We start from the raw sequence: 13245 nt of genomic DNA on the forward strand, positions 1-13245 counted from the left end.
GGCAGGCTTGTATTGAGCTGTGTGAGTTTCCTAACAGCTGAAGAAAGCCTCCTGGACGCCAGAATGTACCCTTCCGTGGTTTGGCAAAAGCCTCGTCTTACAGCAAGAAACGGATTGCTTCCTCTCCCCTCCTTCAGCTACAGGGGAGAGACGAGGGAGGAAAAGGGGGTGCTATACCCCTCTCCTGTTTAACTGTCATAAAATACAAGATCCTGCTGCTGAAACGGACCACCAGGGGTTGGAAGGACGGGAGAGCACCTGTACGACATGTGTTTTCAAAAGAAACAAACCGCAAAATGGCGCTTCTGTTTCAAGAGCCATACAGTTGCTCCTTAACTGCCTTTGGAAAGGTTCGTCCTACCTTCCACTCACAGGGCTGGTAGCGAGGAAGAGGAAAATCTGGCATCAACACTAACAGAAAATAAAGATGGACTCAGGGAGCAAGGGTGGAATCCAGGTTATGTATGTTTTTCAAAGCCTTGAAACACATTTTTCAAAGAAATTGCAGGTGTCTCCCCACTTAAGCAGGGGTTATGTTCCTAGGCACCATGCACAAACGTAAAATCACATATTGGGGGGGGGGACCTTCTAAAAAGCTTGTAAACACCATCCAATTGGTCCCTCCAAACCTCCTTTCTCAAACTCGTAACTCTCCACAGTCCTCAAATTTCAGTGAAAAGGATTGTGGGATTGCAGGTAAAAATACTCCTGAGATTGCTAGACATTTTCCTGATCTTTCTGAGTCATTTTTGCAGTTTCCCCCCTCTCTTTTCGAGCTTTTTGCTGTTTTAATTGATTTATTTAAATATTTCATGGCGTCTTCTGAGTTTCTAGAAGGTTATCTTGTGAGTGGCATCCCTTGGCATCTCTCTAGGCATGGAGCTTTCTGTAGGTCTCTGAAGTGGTTCTTAACCCAAAGAGAAGTACTTAATCTAATTACGATATCAGTAACTGGCAGATTGCAAACAGGATATAGGTATTTCATAATACATTTGCTCCTTAAAAAAACACAAAACTCGTTTCTAAAAATTTGCTTACCTCATTGGTTTCTGTTCCATCTGTTTTGACATACATAATCCTATAGCCTTTCACCTTTTTAGAAGCAGGATCCCATGTTACCTTTGCTGAATTGTGTCCCACATTTGAAAACATCAAGTTCTGTGGTGGGCTTAGAGGTACTGCAAAAGGAAGTTCAAATTACAAACTTTAAAAAAAAATATCGAAAAAATCTATATCTCTTAAACATGTAGAAAGAAAAAACACATTGAAAAGAAAACATGAACTCGATATGCTTGAATTCAAGCTGAATTAGTCCCAATGACTTCAATGGAAGTCAGCAATCATTCCAACAGCTAGTATGTAATCAGCCCCTGGGAATGTTTTCAGACTGTCAAAATGTGCAAGTTGCATCCTTTTTTTCTCCCCGTGTAACAAAGTGCATACATGCCATATACAGCATTTTCCCATGTATAAGACTAGGTTTTTTCGTTTAAAAAATATGTTTAAAATTGGGGGTCATCTTATACACAGATACAATCTCCTCCAATTTTCTTAATTTGGAGACCCCTAAAACAGGGGGCATATTATACACAGGGGCGTGTTATACACGGAAAAATACGGTGTGCTATTTTTTTTCTGCGTGGAGGGTTATTTACTTGTTTTCATCGGAGGGAATCCAAACATACAAATCCCTCTTTCCCTGGCAGTCTAAAGCAGAACTGTCCAGGTAGAGTTTTAAGTGCGATTTATGTACACCAACACTTACTCAGTGTCCCTCTCGACCAAAATTATGGCTCTCTGTCTGCCACATCCCTCTTCTCATGGAGAAAAATGCATCTAGAATCCAATAGAGCAAGGAGAGGAAACCAGAAACTCTCCAGACTGTTTGGACTACAGTCCCCATCATCTCTGGCTGCAAACACAGCATACATGACTCCCCCCCCAAAGAATCCTGGGAACTGTAGTTTGTCCAAGGTACTGGAAGCTGCAATTCTGTAAGGAATAAACCACAGTTCTCAAGATTCTTTGGGAGAAGTCGTGTGCTTTAAATGGTATGGCGTGGAGGTACCCTTAGACCTCTGGATGAGAGCTGGAGTCCAGGAATATCTTGAGGACCACAGTTTCTCCCATCCTTGCTATAGTGAAGAAAGCAGTTGCAAGTGAGCAAAAACAACAACAACCCAGTCAGCTGGGAAAGGATTAAGCACTGTATTACCCCCTTGGAAAAAAACCACAGTCTCACAAGGCTGTATTATTTACATTTTTAAACCTCTTTTCCTTGCACACGTTTGTAACGTTGCATGCAACTCGCTCTCTGATTTCATGACTACATGTTTACTAGCATAAGCTGTTTTGAATGAAAACGTCTGGTATCCTTTCATAACACAACAGAAAAAAGTGCCAGCTGAGAAACTTCTGGCTTTAGACACAATTTTCTAGGAAAATGTTCAGCGCAAGCCATGCGAAAATGAAAACACTGGTTTGGCATGAAATCAAAGAGATGGCACATGAGATATTTCCGCTGGAACTGTGCCTTACATGTTATTACACATGTGTAATGACAAGGACAGGGACGCGGGTGGTGCTGTGGGTTAAACCACAGAGCCAAGGACTTGCCGATCAGAAGGTCAGCGGTTCGAATCCCCGCGACAGGGTGAGCTCCCGTTGCTCGGTCCCTGCTCCTGCCCACCTAGCAGTTCGAAAGCACGTCAAAGTGCAAGTAGATAAATAGGTACCACTCCGGCGGGAAGGTAAACGGCATTTCCGTGCGCTGCCCTGCTTCATCAGAAGCAGCTTACTCATGCTGGCCACATGACCCGGAAGCTGTACAGCGGCTCCCTCGGCCAATAAACAAGATGAGCGCCGCAACGCCAGAGTCGGTCACGACTGGACCTAATGGTCAGGGGTCCCTTTACCTTTAATGACAAGGACCTAAGGAGTTTCACATGAACCTCCCCCATGAATTGAAAGAGTACATGATGGGGATCGGGCGTCTGAGTGGTCTAGCCAGGGCTAACCCTACCATTAGGCAAATTGAAACGACTGCCTCAGGTAGCGGATGCTGAGAGGAAGAAACAATCACTTTAAAGGCCCCCGACCATTCCTTTGTGATGGAAGAGAGAGAAATGTATGGTACCCAGCTTGCCTAGCCACTCCAGACTGTCATGTTTGTTTCAGGTGCAGTGATGTAAGAAGAACTGCTAGTCCAATCGGCTTCTTTATATGGAATGGGGAGGGGTGCTACCTTCTGGAGAACGGCTGCCAATCAGTCCAGAGAATACTGAGTTAGATGGACCAATGATGTGACTCAGCATAAGGCAGGTCTCTGTGTTCCAGCACAGGGGGGGCAAAGAAAATATTTTCATGGAGGGTAAAATAATAGTAATAATAATAATAATAATAATAATAATAATAATAATAATAATAATAATAATAATTTATACCCCACCCTTACCGGTTCAGATAACCGGGCTCAGGGCGGCGAACAACTAATTTAAAATTGATGCAACAAAAAACAGCATAAAATACAGTATAAAACGTGAATAACAATAAATTCAGAATTCAAAAATCAATTTAGGGGGAAATCCGTCCAATAAACATTAGATGATCACCAGAGCTAGCTGGCTAAATTAGTCCTATTTGGGCCAGCGAGGAGACCAGGGGAGAATTAGCTGTGGGGTCCCAAAGCGGGTAATCATCATAAAAAGGGGAGTGGGAGGGAAGGAAGGGGAATAAAATATCAGGCTAAGTTCAAATTGAAAGCCAGGTGGAATAGCTCTGTCTTACAGGCCCTGAGGAAGGAGGTTAAATCCTGCAGGACCCTGGTCTCATGGGACAGAGCATTCCACCAGGTCGGAGCCATCACTGAGAAGGCCCTGGCTCTGGTGGAGGATAAATTAGCAGGACTATGATCTTCAATATCTTAAAACCAAATACAAACAAAAAGAAGAAGCAATGCATTGTGGTTACTTTGTTCTACTCCATCATAACCAGATATTTTGGTGGTTCTGGGGGATATTCATAAATGGTACCCACCTGCCTTCCCTAAACAATGCCTGTGGGAATGAATACTCTATGCCAGAAATTCATTTTCAAGCACGCAAACCTCTACTAGAGTTTTGCTCCTGGAGCATTGAATCACCTACATGTTGTTTCTTGTCCTGTAAGCGGGTCACTGGCTTCCTCTCCAAACATGGCGTAAACTGTGACCGTGTATTCTGTGTTGGGCAGAAGACCCTCCAGTTCGATGTCTGTTGAGCTTTCTCCAATTTTCATCTGTGGATGAAACAAAGAGACGGTTCATCATATATAAACCAAGGAAGCAGCATAAAAAGGGGAGAGGGAAGGCCTTATTCCCCAAGGGAGAGCCCTTATTTATTTAGTCAATTCTGGGTGCTTGAAAGTCTCCTCTGCAAAGCCAAGTAAGGAGGGCGTGGAATCACAGATCCAGAACTCTTGGGAGACAAATGGCAACTAGGAGGAAGGTGTGTTATGGGGAAAATGTTAAACACCCCTTTGCCTGCCACTTCCTCTCATAAATCATTGCCTCCTGGTACAGTTTTGCAGAGGAGAAGCAGCAACCGAGGTTTGAATATATGAAATGGAGGAAGAACATGCAAGGCCAGCCTTGCGATACATGAGAGTGAAGAAATCTGCCTCAGAGAGCAATACCAAGATGGAGAAAGAGACAGGGGAAGGTGGGAACCGGTGTCTTGATGGTACAGCAAGACTTTTGAAAGTGTTGGCTTTATCCAGAGGTGGGAGTACCATTTGGGATCTGGTCTTGAGTCAGAACCAGGTACATGTTGTATTGCCCAGAGAGACACAGTACAATGGTTCGTTTTAAGGACTAGAAATAACTACCCAATATACAGGGGACCTGGGTGGTGCTGTGGGTTAAACCACAGAGCCTAAGACTTGCCGATTAGAAGGTCGGCGGTTCGAATCCCCGCGACGGGGTGAGCTCCCGTTGCTCAGTCCCTGCTCCTGCCAACCTAGCAGTTCGAAAGCACGTCAAAGTGCAAGTAGATAAATAGGTACCACTCCGGTGGGAAGGTAAATGGCGTTTCCATGCGCTGCTCTGGTTTGCCAGAAGCAGCTCAGTCATGCTGGCCACATGATCCGGAAGCTGTATGCCGGCTCCCTCGGCCAATAAAGCGAGATGAGCGCCGCAACGCCAGAGTCGGTCACGACTATACCAAATGGTCAGGGGTCCCTTTACCTTTACCTTTATACAGGTGAGAGGAGGAGGAGGAGGAGGAGACCTCTGCACAAAAGGCCTCAAGGTTCCTCTTGTGAGATTGAGGTTGTTGTTGCAACAATAAAAGAAAACACACCTCAAAATGGCAGCTGGAACCAGATGGTTGTGGAGATGGCAGCTATGATTAGTGCATTTAAGAATTATTTCCATAGGGCGAGGTTTAGTTACTGCTAATGCAGTTTGCAATTTGAAGTGAGTCTTTCTGTCCCCTTAAGCTTCTTCACTGGTTGTAGTAGTAATAATAATAATAATAAAGACTGACTTATTTGTTGAAAATCTGTCTATAGGGTGAGGTTCTCGAGCTTGCTGATTTCAGCAAGTTTTCATTGAAGGGGGTACATGCCCATAGCTACAGATCATGCAAAGAACAAAGCACAAGTCTATGTGAGCTCTCTACACCCTCACCAGAGCCTTGCATGCCTTTACATGTTGTAAAGTCTCCTTCTCTGAATGGGAATAAATGCAATTTCAAACACACAAACTGAGCAATGGAGCAGAGATGGTGCCCCTTCACACTGTCTAAAGGGGCAGGTTTTGTTCACCAAGTCAAGAAAATGCATATTGGTTCTGACAATGGAGGGAAGGATCTGTAGACTTCAATTCTCACAGTTTCTCATTCTGCTGATCTTAAATTCAACTCTTTACATTTTGCAGCTATTTGTGATTTTCTCACCCTTTAAAAAAACCCTAATGAAAAATTCATCAGCATTTCAGTGCAGTTTTATCCTAATAAATACATTTTATATGCCATCTTGGAATAACATGAAACATTTCTGCAAATAATTTCCCCTAATTCGATGCATTTCGGTATGCTGTTTTCAATAAATTCTTTATTTTTATGTACACTTTCCACTAATATATTGTTGTTGTTGTTTAGTCGTTTAATCGTGTCTGACTCTTCGTGACCCCATGGACCAGAGCATGCCAGGCACTCCTGGCTAATATATACATACGCCACTAATATATACATTATTTTATAAGCATTGTTCGGTTGGGAAACTGCATCGCAAAATTCAGATGTGTGTGAATTTCAAGGGTTAGCTGTGCTTCGATTCACATGTAGTTTCAGAAAGTGAAAATTTTGGGGGGTGATGCCTTTAAATGTGTAATGAATCAATACTCTCCTCTGTCTCTAATTCTGACTAAGTCTTAGAAATTACCAAGGGCCAAACGACATGTTTCGTGCGTAGAATGCAGCTACATCTTTGGTTTTTCTTTAATTGATTAATTACAGGTATGGGGGGGGGGTGTCCCAGTGCTAATTGTGAGCACAGCAAGCTGGGAGGGGAGGAGTTTTACCTCTCTCCTCTGCAGCCACAATCCAGAAAAAAAAATCTACAGACACCCATCCACACAGCAACAAGGCTCAGGCACTGTCTACACATCCTGCTTTGAGAAGAACAAATAAGTCCTAATAAAGTGTCCTGTGGAGGCAGTGGGACTTTTCAAGAAAATAAGCACACACTTTGAATAGAAGATCCATCATGTCCTTAGAATCATAGGGTTGGAAGGGCCCGCAATGGTAATCAACAACAACAACAACAATTTATTATTTATACCCCACCCACCTGGCTGAGTTTCCCCAGCCACTCTGGGCGGCTCCCAATCGAGTGCTAAAAACAATACAGCATTAAATATTAAAAACTTCCCTAAAAAGGGCTGCCTTCAGATGTCTTTTAAAGATAAGATAGCTACTTATTTTCTTCACATCTGAAAGGAAGGCGTTCCACAGGGCGGGCGCCACTACTGAGAAGGCTCACTTCTCACAATAAGGGAAGCGCCAGAAGGCCCTCGGCGCTGGATCTCAGTGTCCGGGCTGAACGATGGGAGTGGAGATGCTCCTTCAGGTATACAGGACCGAGGCCATTTAGGGCTTTAAAGGTCATCACCAACACTAATCCAACCCCCTGCAATGCAGGAATCTTTTGCCCAACGTGGAGCTTAAGCCCATGACCTTATTCCACAAACATTCATATTCCACGAACATGTCTTCTGGTTGATGCCAAGCTCACCTCCTTCTCATCTGCAGCCAGCCCGTCCGTTAGAGGAGCATACAGAATCATATAGCCTGTTGCACCGGCTACTCTGTTCCATTTCACTCTCATGCTGCTGTGAGACACGTCATACAGCTCCAGATCTGAGGCCATTGGCAAGGCGACTGTAGGGGGTGGGAAACAAGATACAGTTACTTAGAGGAGAGCAGCTGAAATAAAAATTATTCTCTAACAGTAAATTCAAAGCTTTCTTTGTGAGGAATGAACAACCAACTTTGTTTGAATCGTGCTGACCAGGACGAGCTGCAGCAAATTATGGATGCAAGGACTTTAAGATGAATGAGGCACAAAATAGCTTATTTCTTTTGCGCTGCTATATGCCTGGGAGGTGCTGCCTGAAAATATCATTGCACTTCTAATTCTTCTTCATTTTGGATCATGTTTCTTGTTTTTCTGTTAGATTCCTCATTTATCTTACTGGGATTAATATGGTGATAGAGCCATGGTGCAAAATGTTTAGGTTTAGTAGATATTAGGATTTTATTAAACTTGGATGTTATAACCAGGATATTTTATAAGACAATGTGTAGTATAAAGAGGGTTATGAGAGGGGTTTGTGAGGTTTAATTAGTGTGCAAAGCCTGTGTGCCAGACTTTGAGAATGCAGTCAAGATCAGGCATAGGCAAACTCCACCCCTCCAGATGTTTGGGACTACAATTCTCATCATTCCTGACCACTGGTCCTGTTAGCTAGGGATCATGGGAATTGTAGTCCCAAACATCTGGAGGGCTGGAGTTTGCCTATGCCTGGTCAAGATCCATGTGTAAGTAGGAATGTGTGGACCTACTTCTGAGCATAAGCAGTTAGCATGTGAAGAGTTAATTAACCTGGGTAAACTCTCAAGTGTGTACCAGTCTTTAATCCCAGTCAATCAACAAGTGTTGATGAAGTCAAGTTTGTTAGGTGATGCTTGAGGGGACTAGCCATTCGTATCAAAAGAACTGACCGTTAGAATGCACACAAATAAAGGAGGCTCAGTTTTTAGAAACAGCAGAATTAGGAGAGAATAATAATAATAATAATAATAATAATAATAATAATAATAATAATAATATATTTATACCACAGTCACTTTGGGAGGCTCCCAACAGAACACTAAAAGCATGATAAAACATCAAACATTAAAAACTTCCCTAAACAGGACTGCTTTCAGGTGTCTTCCAAAAGTCAGATAGTTGTTTATTTCCTTGACATCTGATGGGAGGGCGTTCCACAGAGCAGGCACCACTACCGAGAAGGCCCTGTGCCCGGTTCCCTGCAACCTCACTTCTCGCAGGGAGGGAACTGACAGAAGGCCCTCAGAGCTGGATCTCGGTGCCCAGATGGGGGTGGAGACGCTCCTTCAGGTATACTGCCTTGGTCTCAAGTGTTGTGCGGAACAAGTCCCTCTCGAGAGGACTGTGCTATAAGATCTGGACTCCCTCCATCTAAACTCAGGTGTAGATATGTGAATAAATCATATTTCTTAAAGCTACAACAGTCTGTGCCACGTCTTGATTCTCCAAAGCAGCACAAACCCTGGGTGAGCGCCTGGAACCCCCCTGAAATCTTGCTACCGCTTGGTAAAGTGGCACCCAACTTCTGTAACAATATATTCCAATTCTTTGTTTCCATAGGCCAACTGAAGCATCACACCTATCTGCATGCCAAAAAACTGGCTGGTATAATACAAGGATTTTCGAACGTTAGCTGCAAAAAACAACAACCCATCACAAAAGCATTCAGAGAGCCACACACCTGTTTGAGGATCACGTTCCATTCACACGCAGCATTGGCTGAGCTTGTTGAATCCCTTCACCCTGAACTTATGGGGATTGTGCCCGCTGGGGCTCCCAAGTCTTCCCCATAGGTGCAACACAAGAACTGCAAACAATATAATCCTAAAACAGCTCAGTCGGTAGAGTATGACACTCTTAACTTCAAGCTGTTTGATTCCTGCATTGCAGGTGGTTGAACTAGACGATCCTCTCCAATTCAGCAATTTTTAAAAATGTTGTTTTCAGTAACATATTCATTTTTATGCCCACGTTCCTCTAATACAGTGGTACCTTTGGATGTGAACAGGATCTGTTCCAGAGCCCCGTTCGCATCCTGAAGAGAACGCAACCCGCGTCTGGGCGTCTGGGCATGCACGGGTTGCAATTCGCCGCTTCTTCACATGTGCATGACATCATTTTGAGCGTCTGTGCATGCACAAGCGGCGTTCCATTACTGGGTCACCGCGGAGTGCAACCCGAAAATGCTCAACCTGAAGCAACTTTAACCCGAGGTATGACTGTATGTGCATTTTTGGTAAACATCAGTTGATTGGTTGGTTGGCGAACTACATCGCAAAATTCAGATAAGTGCAAACTTTGAAGGATGGATGCTTCAAATTGCTTTGGAAAGTATGAATCTCATATATTCTCATTTGAATGCAAACTAAATCCAATTTCATACACATAACCCATCCCAAGGTCATACTTTATTCAGGTGCTCTGGAGGGTCTCCCATGATGTTATTGTTGACCACTTCTCTCTACACAAGGGCAGGGAACCTATAGCTCTCCAGATATTCTTGGACTCCCAATTCTCAATAGCCTCAGCCAGCACAACCAATGGTCAGAACTTATGAGATTCAGAGTCCAACAATATCTAGAGCTGCGGTTCTCAACCTGTGGGTCCCCAGATGTTGTTGAACTACAACTCCCATCACCCCTAGCTAGCAAGGCCAGAGCTCAGGGATGATGGGAGTTGTAGTCCAACAACATCTGGGACCCACAGGTTGAGAACTGCTGATCTAGAGAGTCACAGTTTTTCCATCCCTGGTCTGACCACCCCACCACCAACACCAAGTATGCACTTATCTTTAACATTTTCCATGGCTCAAATGCTCGTGGCATGAATTAATTTATCTCTACGGCTGGCTGCACTGTTCAGTCGAGATTTCATTTCCTGCAACCTATGCACAAATGTGTGGGTTTTCATATTTGCCGTTCATTTTAATCTGTCACCATCTTCCAACGAGGTCAAAAATGTAAACTATATTTCCCCCCACAAACTCCCAAAGGCAGCATTAATATATATATATTTGAAATGGAGTGATTAATTATTTGCACATTTCAAGAGTAGTGCTTTATGACACTCAAGCAGAGATTTGTTAAAACGGCGCTTGGAGACATTCAGCCTTGGGCAGTTGTGCGATCAGTTCTGAAAAATGTAAAGGGCTGGGCTGAGTCAGAACTTGAAAAGTGACTTTGAAAGTGCGCCAGGTGCTATGGGATTGTGATGTTACTGCGTCAGTATGCGGCAATATTACCACGGAGTTACTCATTAACCAAATCCTGACCGGGATGGACCACATCCTGGCCTACACATAACCTAATTCTTATGCAGTGAAATCCAATGCATGTCAGCTCAGAGGTAAGTCCCACTGGGAACAATGGCGCTCATTCCCAAAGAAGCATACATAGCATTGATGCCCTAGTTCAATAGTTCCCAGTGTTGGGGCACATGAGTGCGCTGGGATCTGCCAGCATGCTGTGATGAATGACAACCCAAATAATCCACCTACATAGATGTTGCCCACAGTGTCTCTGTATGATTCACTGCCCCTTCCTCGGTGGGAGGCATTTCTGTTGTGTCACTGCTTTGGGTGTGATTGGATTGAGAGATGCAACAGAGCAAGGTATTGCTAAAAAAGGTAAAAGACCCGTGGACGGTTAAGTCTAATTGAATTCGACTATGGGGTGCATAGTATGTATCAATTCTTAAGAAAATCAGTCCGAAATGCTCACTGGAAGGACAGATCCTGAAGCTGAGGCTCCAATACTTTGGCCACCTCATGAGAAGAGAAGACTCCCTGGAAAAGACCCTGATGTTGGGAAAGATGGAGGGCACAAGGAGAAGGGAACAACAGAGGACGAGATGGTTGAACAGTGTTCTTGAAGCTACTAACATGAGTTTGACCAAACTGCGGGAGGTAGTGGAAGACAGGAGGACCTGGCGTCATGAAAAGTCAGACACAACTAAACAACAACAAATGGGGTGTGGCGCTCATCTCTGCTTTCAGGCCAAGGGAACTGGCGTTTGTCCGCAGACAGCTTTCTGGGTCATGTGGTCAGCATGACTAAACTGCTTCTAGCACAATGGGACTCCGTGATGGAAGCCAGAGCACACAGAAACGCCATTTACCTTCCCGTTACATCAGTACCTATTTATCTACTTGCACTGGCGTGCTTTCGAACTGCTAGGTTGGCAGGAGCTGGGACAGAGCAACAGGAGCTCACCCCCATCGCAAGGATTCGAACCGCTGACCTTATGATTGGCAAGCCTAGGAGGCTCGGTGGTTTAGAGTCAGACCTCAGAGCCACTGTGTCCCTGTGAGGGCAGGGTATAAGCTCAGAGGCAGACCACCTGCTTTTCAGGCTTAGTCCTGAAATGTCATTGAATGGCATTGGCCATTCAATGGGTCCCAGATGGGTCCCAGAGCTTCTGCCAGTCGCAGGAGACACAGGCCTCCATTTGTAGGCAGATTCTTTTGCACTGAGGAAGCAGCAAGATGCAGGAAATCTCTCGCATCCAGCTACCCCCATAAAGCAGCGGTATTCGTCAAAACTGCTTTTTCCAAGAAAAGAAAAGGAAGAAATATAAAACTGGGTCCATAGGTAAGAGCATGTCAAGACACAAAACCTCTTAAAAGCATCTGTGGCATCCCTAAAGATATGGTGCTTAAGCATTAATAAAAGACTCTTCTGCATGCTACTTGGAATGCAGAGCACACACACACTTCTAGAAAGACCATGCTAGGCACAAGCACCGCATAATTACTCCTTCCTGGGTGATAGCTGAGGGTTGGCGCCAGGTATGGAAGCAGACCTTCCATTCCCTTACTCACACAACATAGAATCAATCAGCAGAGAGGAGTCGGAGTGCAAGTTCTTATCAGGAGGCCTGCTGGTTTGTGTCTGGGGGATTAATCTCACTAGTCAGCAACAAGCAACAAGATAAAAGCTGACCCCCAAGGACAGGTGTGCTTTTCTTGAGTGAAAGCACACTGAGGCTGTGATCCAGTGCATATTTACTTAGGATTAAGTCCTAAGAAAAGGGACGCAGGTGGTGCTGTGGGTTAAACCACAGAGCCTAGGACTTGCCAATCAGAAGGTCGTCGGTTCGAATCCCCGCGGCGGGGTGAGTTCCCATTGCTTGGTCCCAGTTGGACGTGCAGTTCGAAAGCACGTCAAAGTGCAAGTAGATAAATAGGTACCGCTCCGGCAGGAAGGTAAATGGCGTTTCCGTGCGCTGCTCTGGTTCGCCAGAAGCGGCTTAGTCATGCTGGCCACATGACCCGGAAGCTGTACGCCGGCTCCCTTGGCCAATGAAGCGAGATGAGCGCCGCAACCCCAGAGTCGTCCTCGACTGGACCTAACGGTCAGGGGTCCCTTTACCTTTACCTTTAAGTCCTACTGAACTGTATGGGACTTGGCATAGGCCTAGGCTGGTCAAGTGAGGCTTCAGGGTTGATTCTGGCCACTTGTTCTTAGTGCAGAAACCAGAGTGTAGGAACTCGCACTGGCGGAGGAAGAGGAGTGTGGGGGAAACGCACCGCCCCTGGCAGCACGATCCTGGCAGGGTGCCATCACAGCTGCCACCCCTCCCACGCTGGGCGCCATTCCCCCAGGACGTGCGCCAGCCCCGCCCCCGCCTGCTCTCTGCCCCCCGGTGCTGGAGCATGAAGCTCCACCACTAGGAACTCATAATGCAAATGTGGGTTATGGTTAATGTGGATTTAACATTCTCATCGCAAGCCAACTGGAACAAGAAACACTTTAACCCGGTTCCCTCATTGCGAGAAGTGAGGTTACAGGGAACCAGACAGAGGGCCTTCTCGGTAGTGGCGCCCTTCAGATGTGAAGGAAATAAGCAGCTATCCTATCTTTAAAAGACATCTGA

The 13245-nt window shown here is 45.1% G+C and overlaps 1 protein-coding gene across 4 annotated transcripts in view; it reads right to left on the reverse strand.

Annotated features, from left to right (window-relative positions):
• The window catches only part of COL14A1 (collagen type XIV alpha 1 chain), a 144791-nt gene that overhangs the window by 80768 nt on the left and 50778 nt on the right, over positions 1-13245 (reverse strand). For all 4 annotated transcript variants that reach the window (XM_077932746.1, XM_077932748.1, XM_028736227.2 and 1 more), the window contains 3 exons: positions 7273-7418; positions 4146-4275; positions 1039-1178 (listed from right to left, as the gene is read on the reverse strand). In XM_077932746.1, the coding sequence (XP_077788872.1) occupies positions 1039-1178; positions 4146-4275; positions 7273-7418 (416 nt within the window). The remainder of the gene's footprint in view (positions 1-1038; positions 1179-4145; positions 4276-7272; positions 7419-13245) is intronic.

Source organism: Podarcis muralis, chromosome 8 (genome assembly GCF_964188315.1).
Source record: "Podarcis muralis chromosome 8, rPodMur119.hap1.1, whole genome shotgun sequence".
Taxonomy (NCBI): domain Eukaryota; kingdom Metazoa; phylum Chordata; class Lepidosauria; order Squamata; family Lacertidae; genus Podarcis; species Podarcis muralis.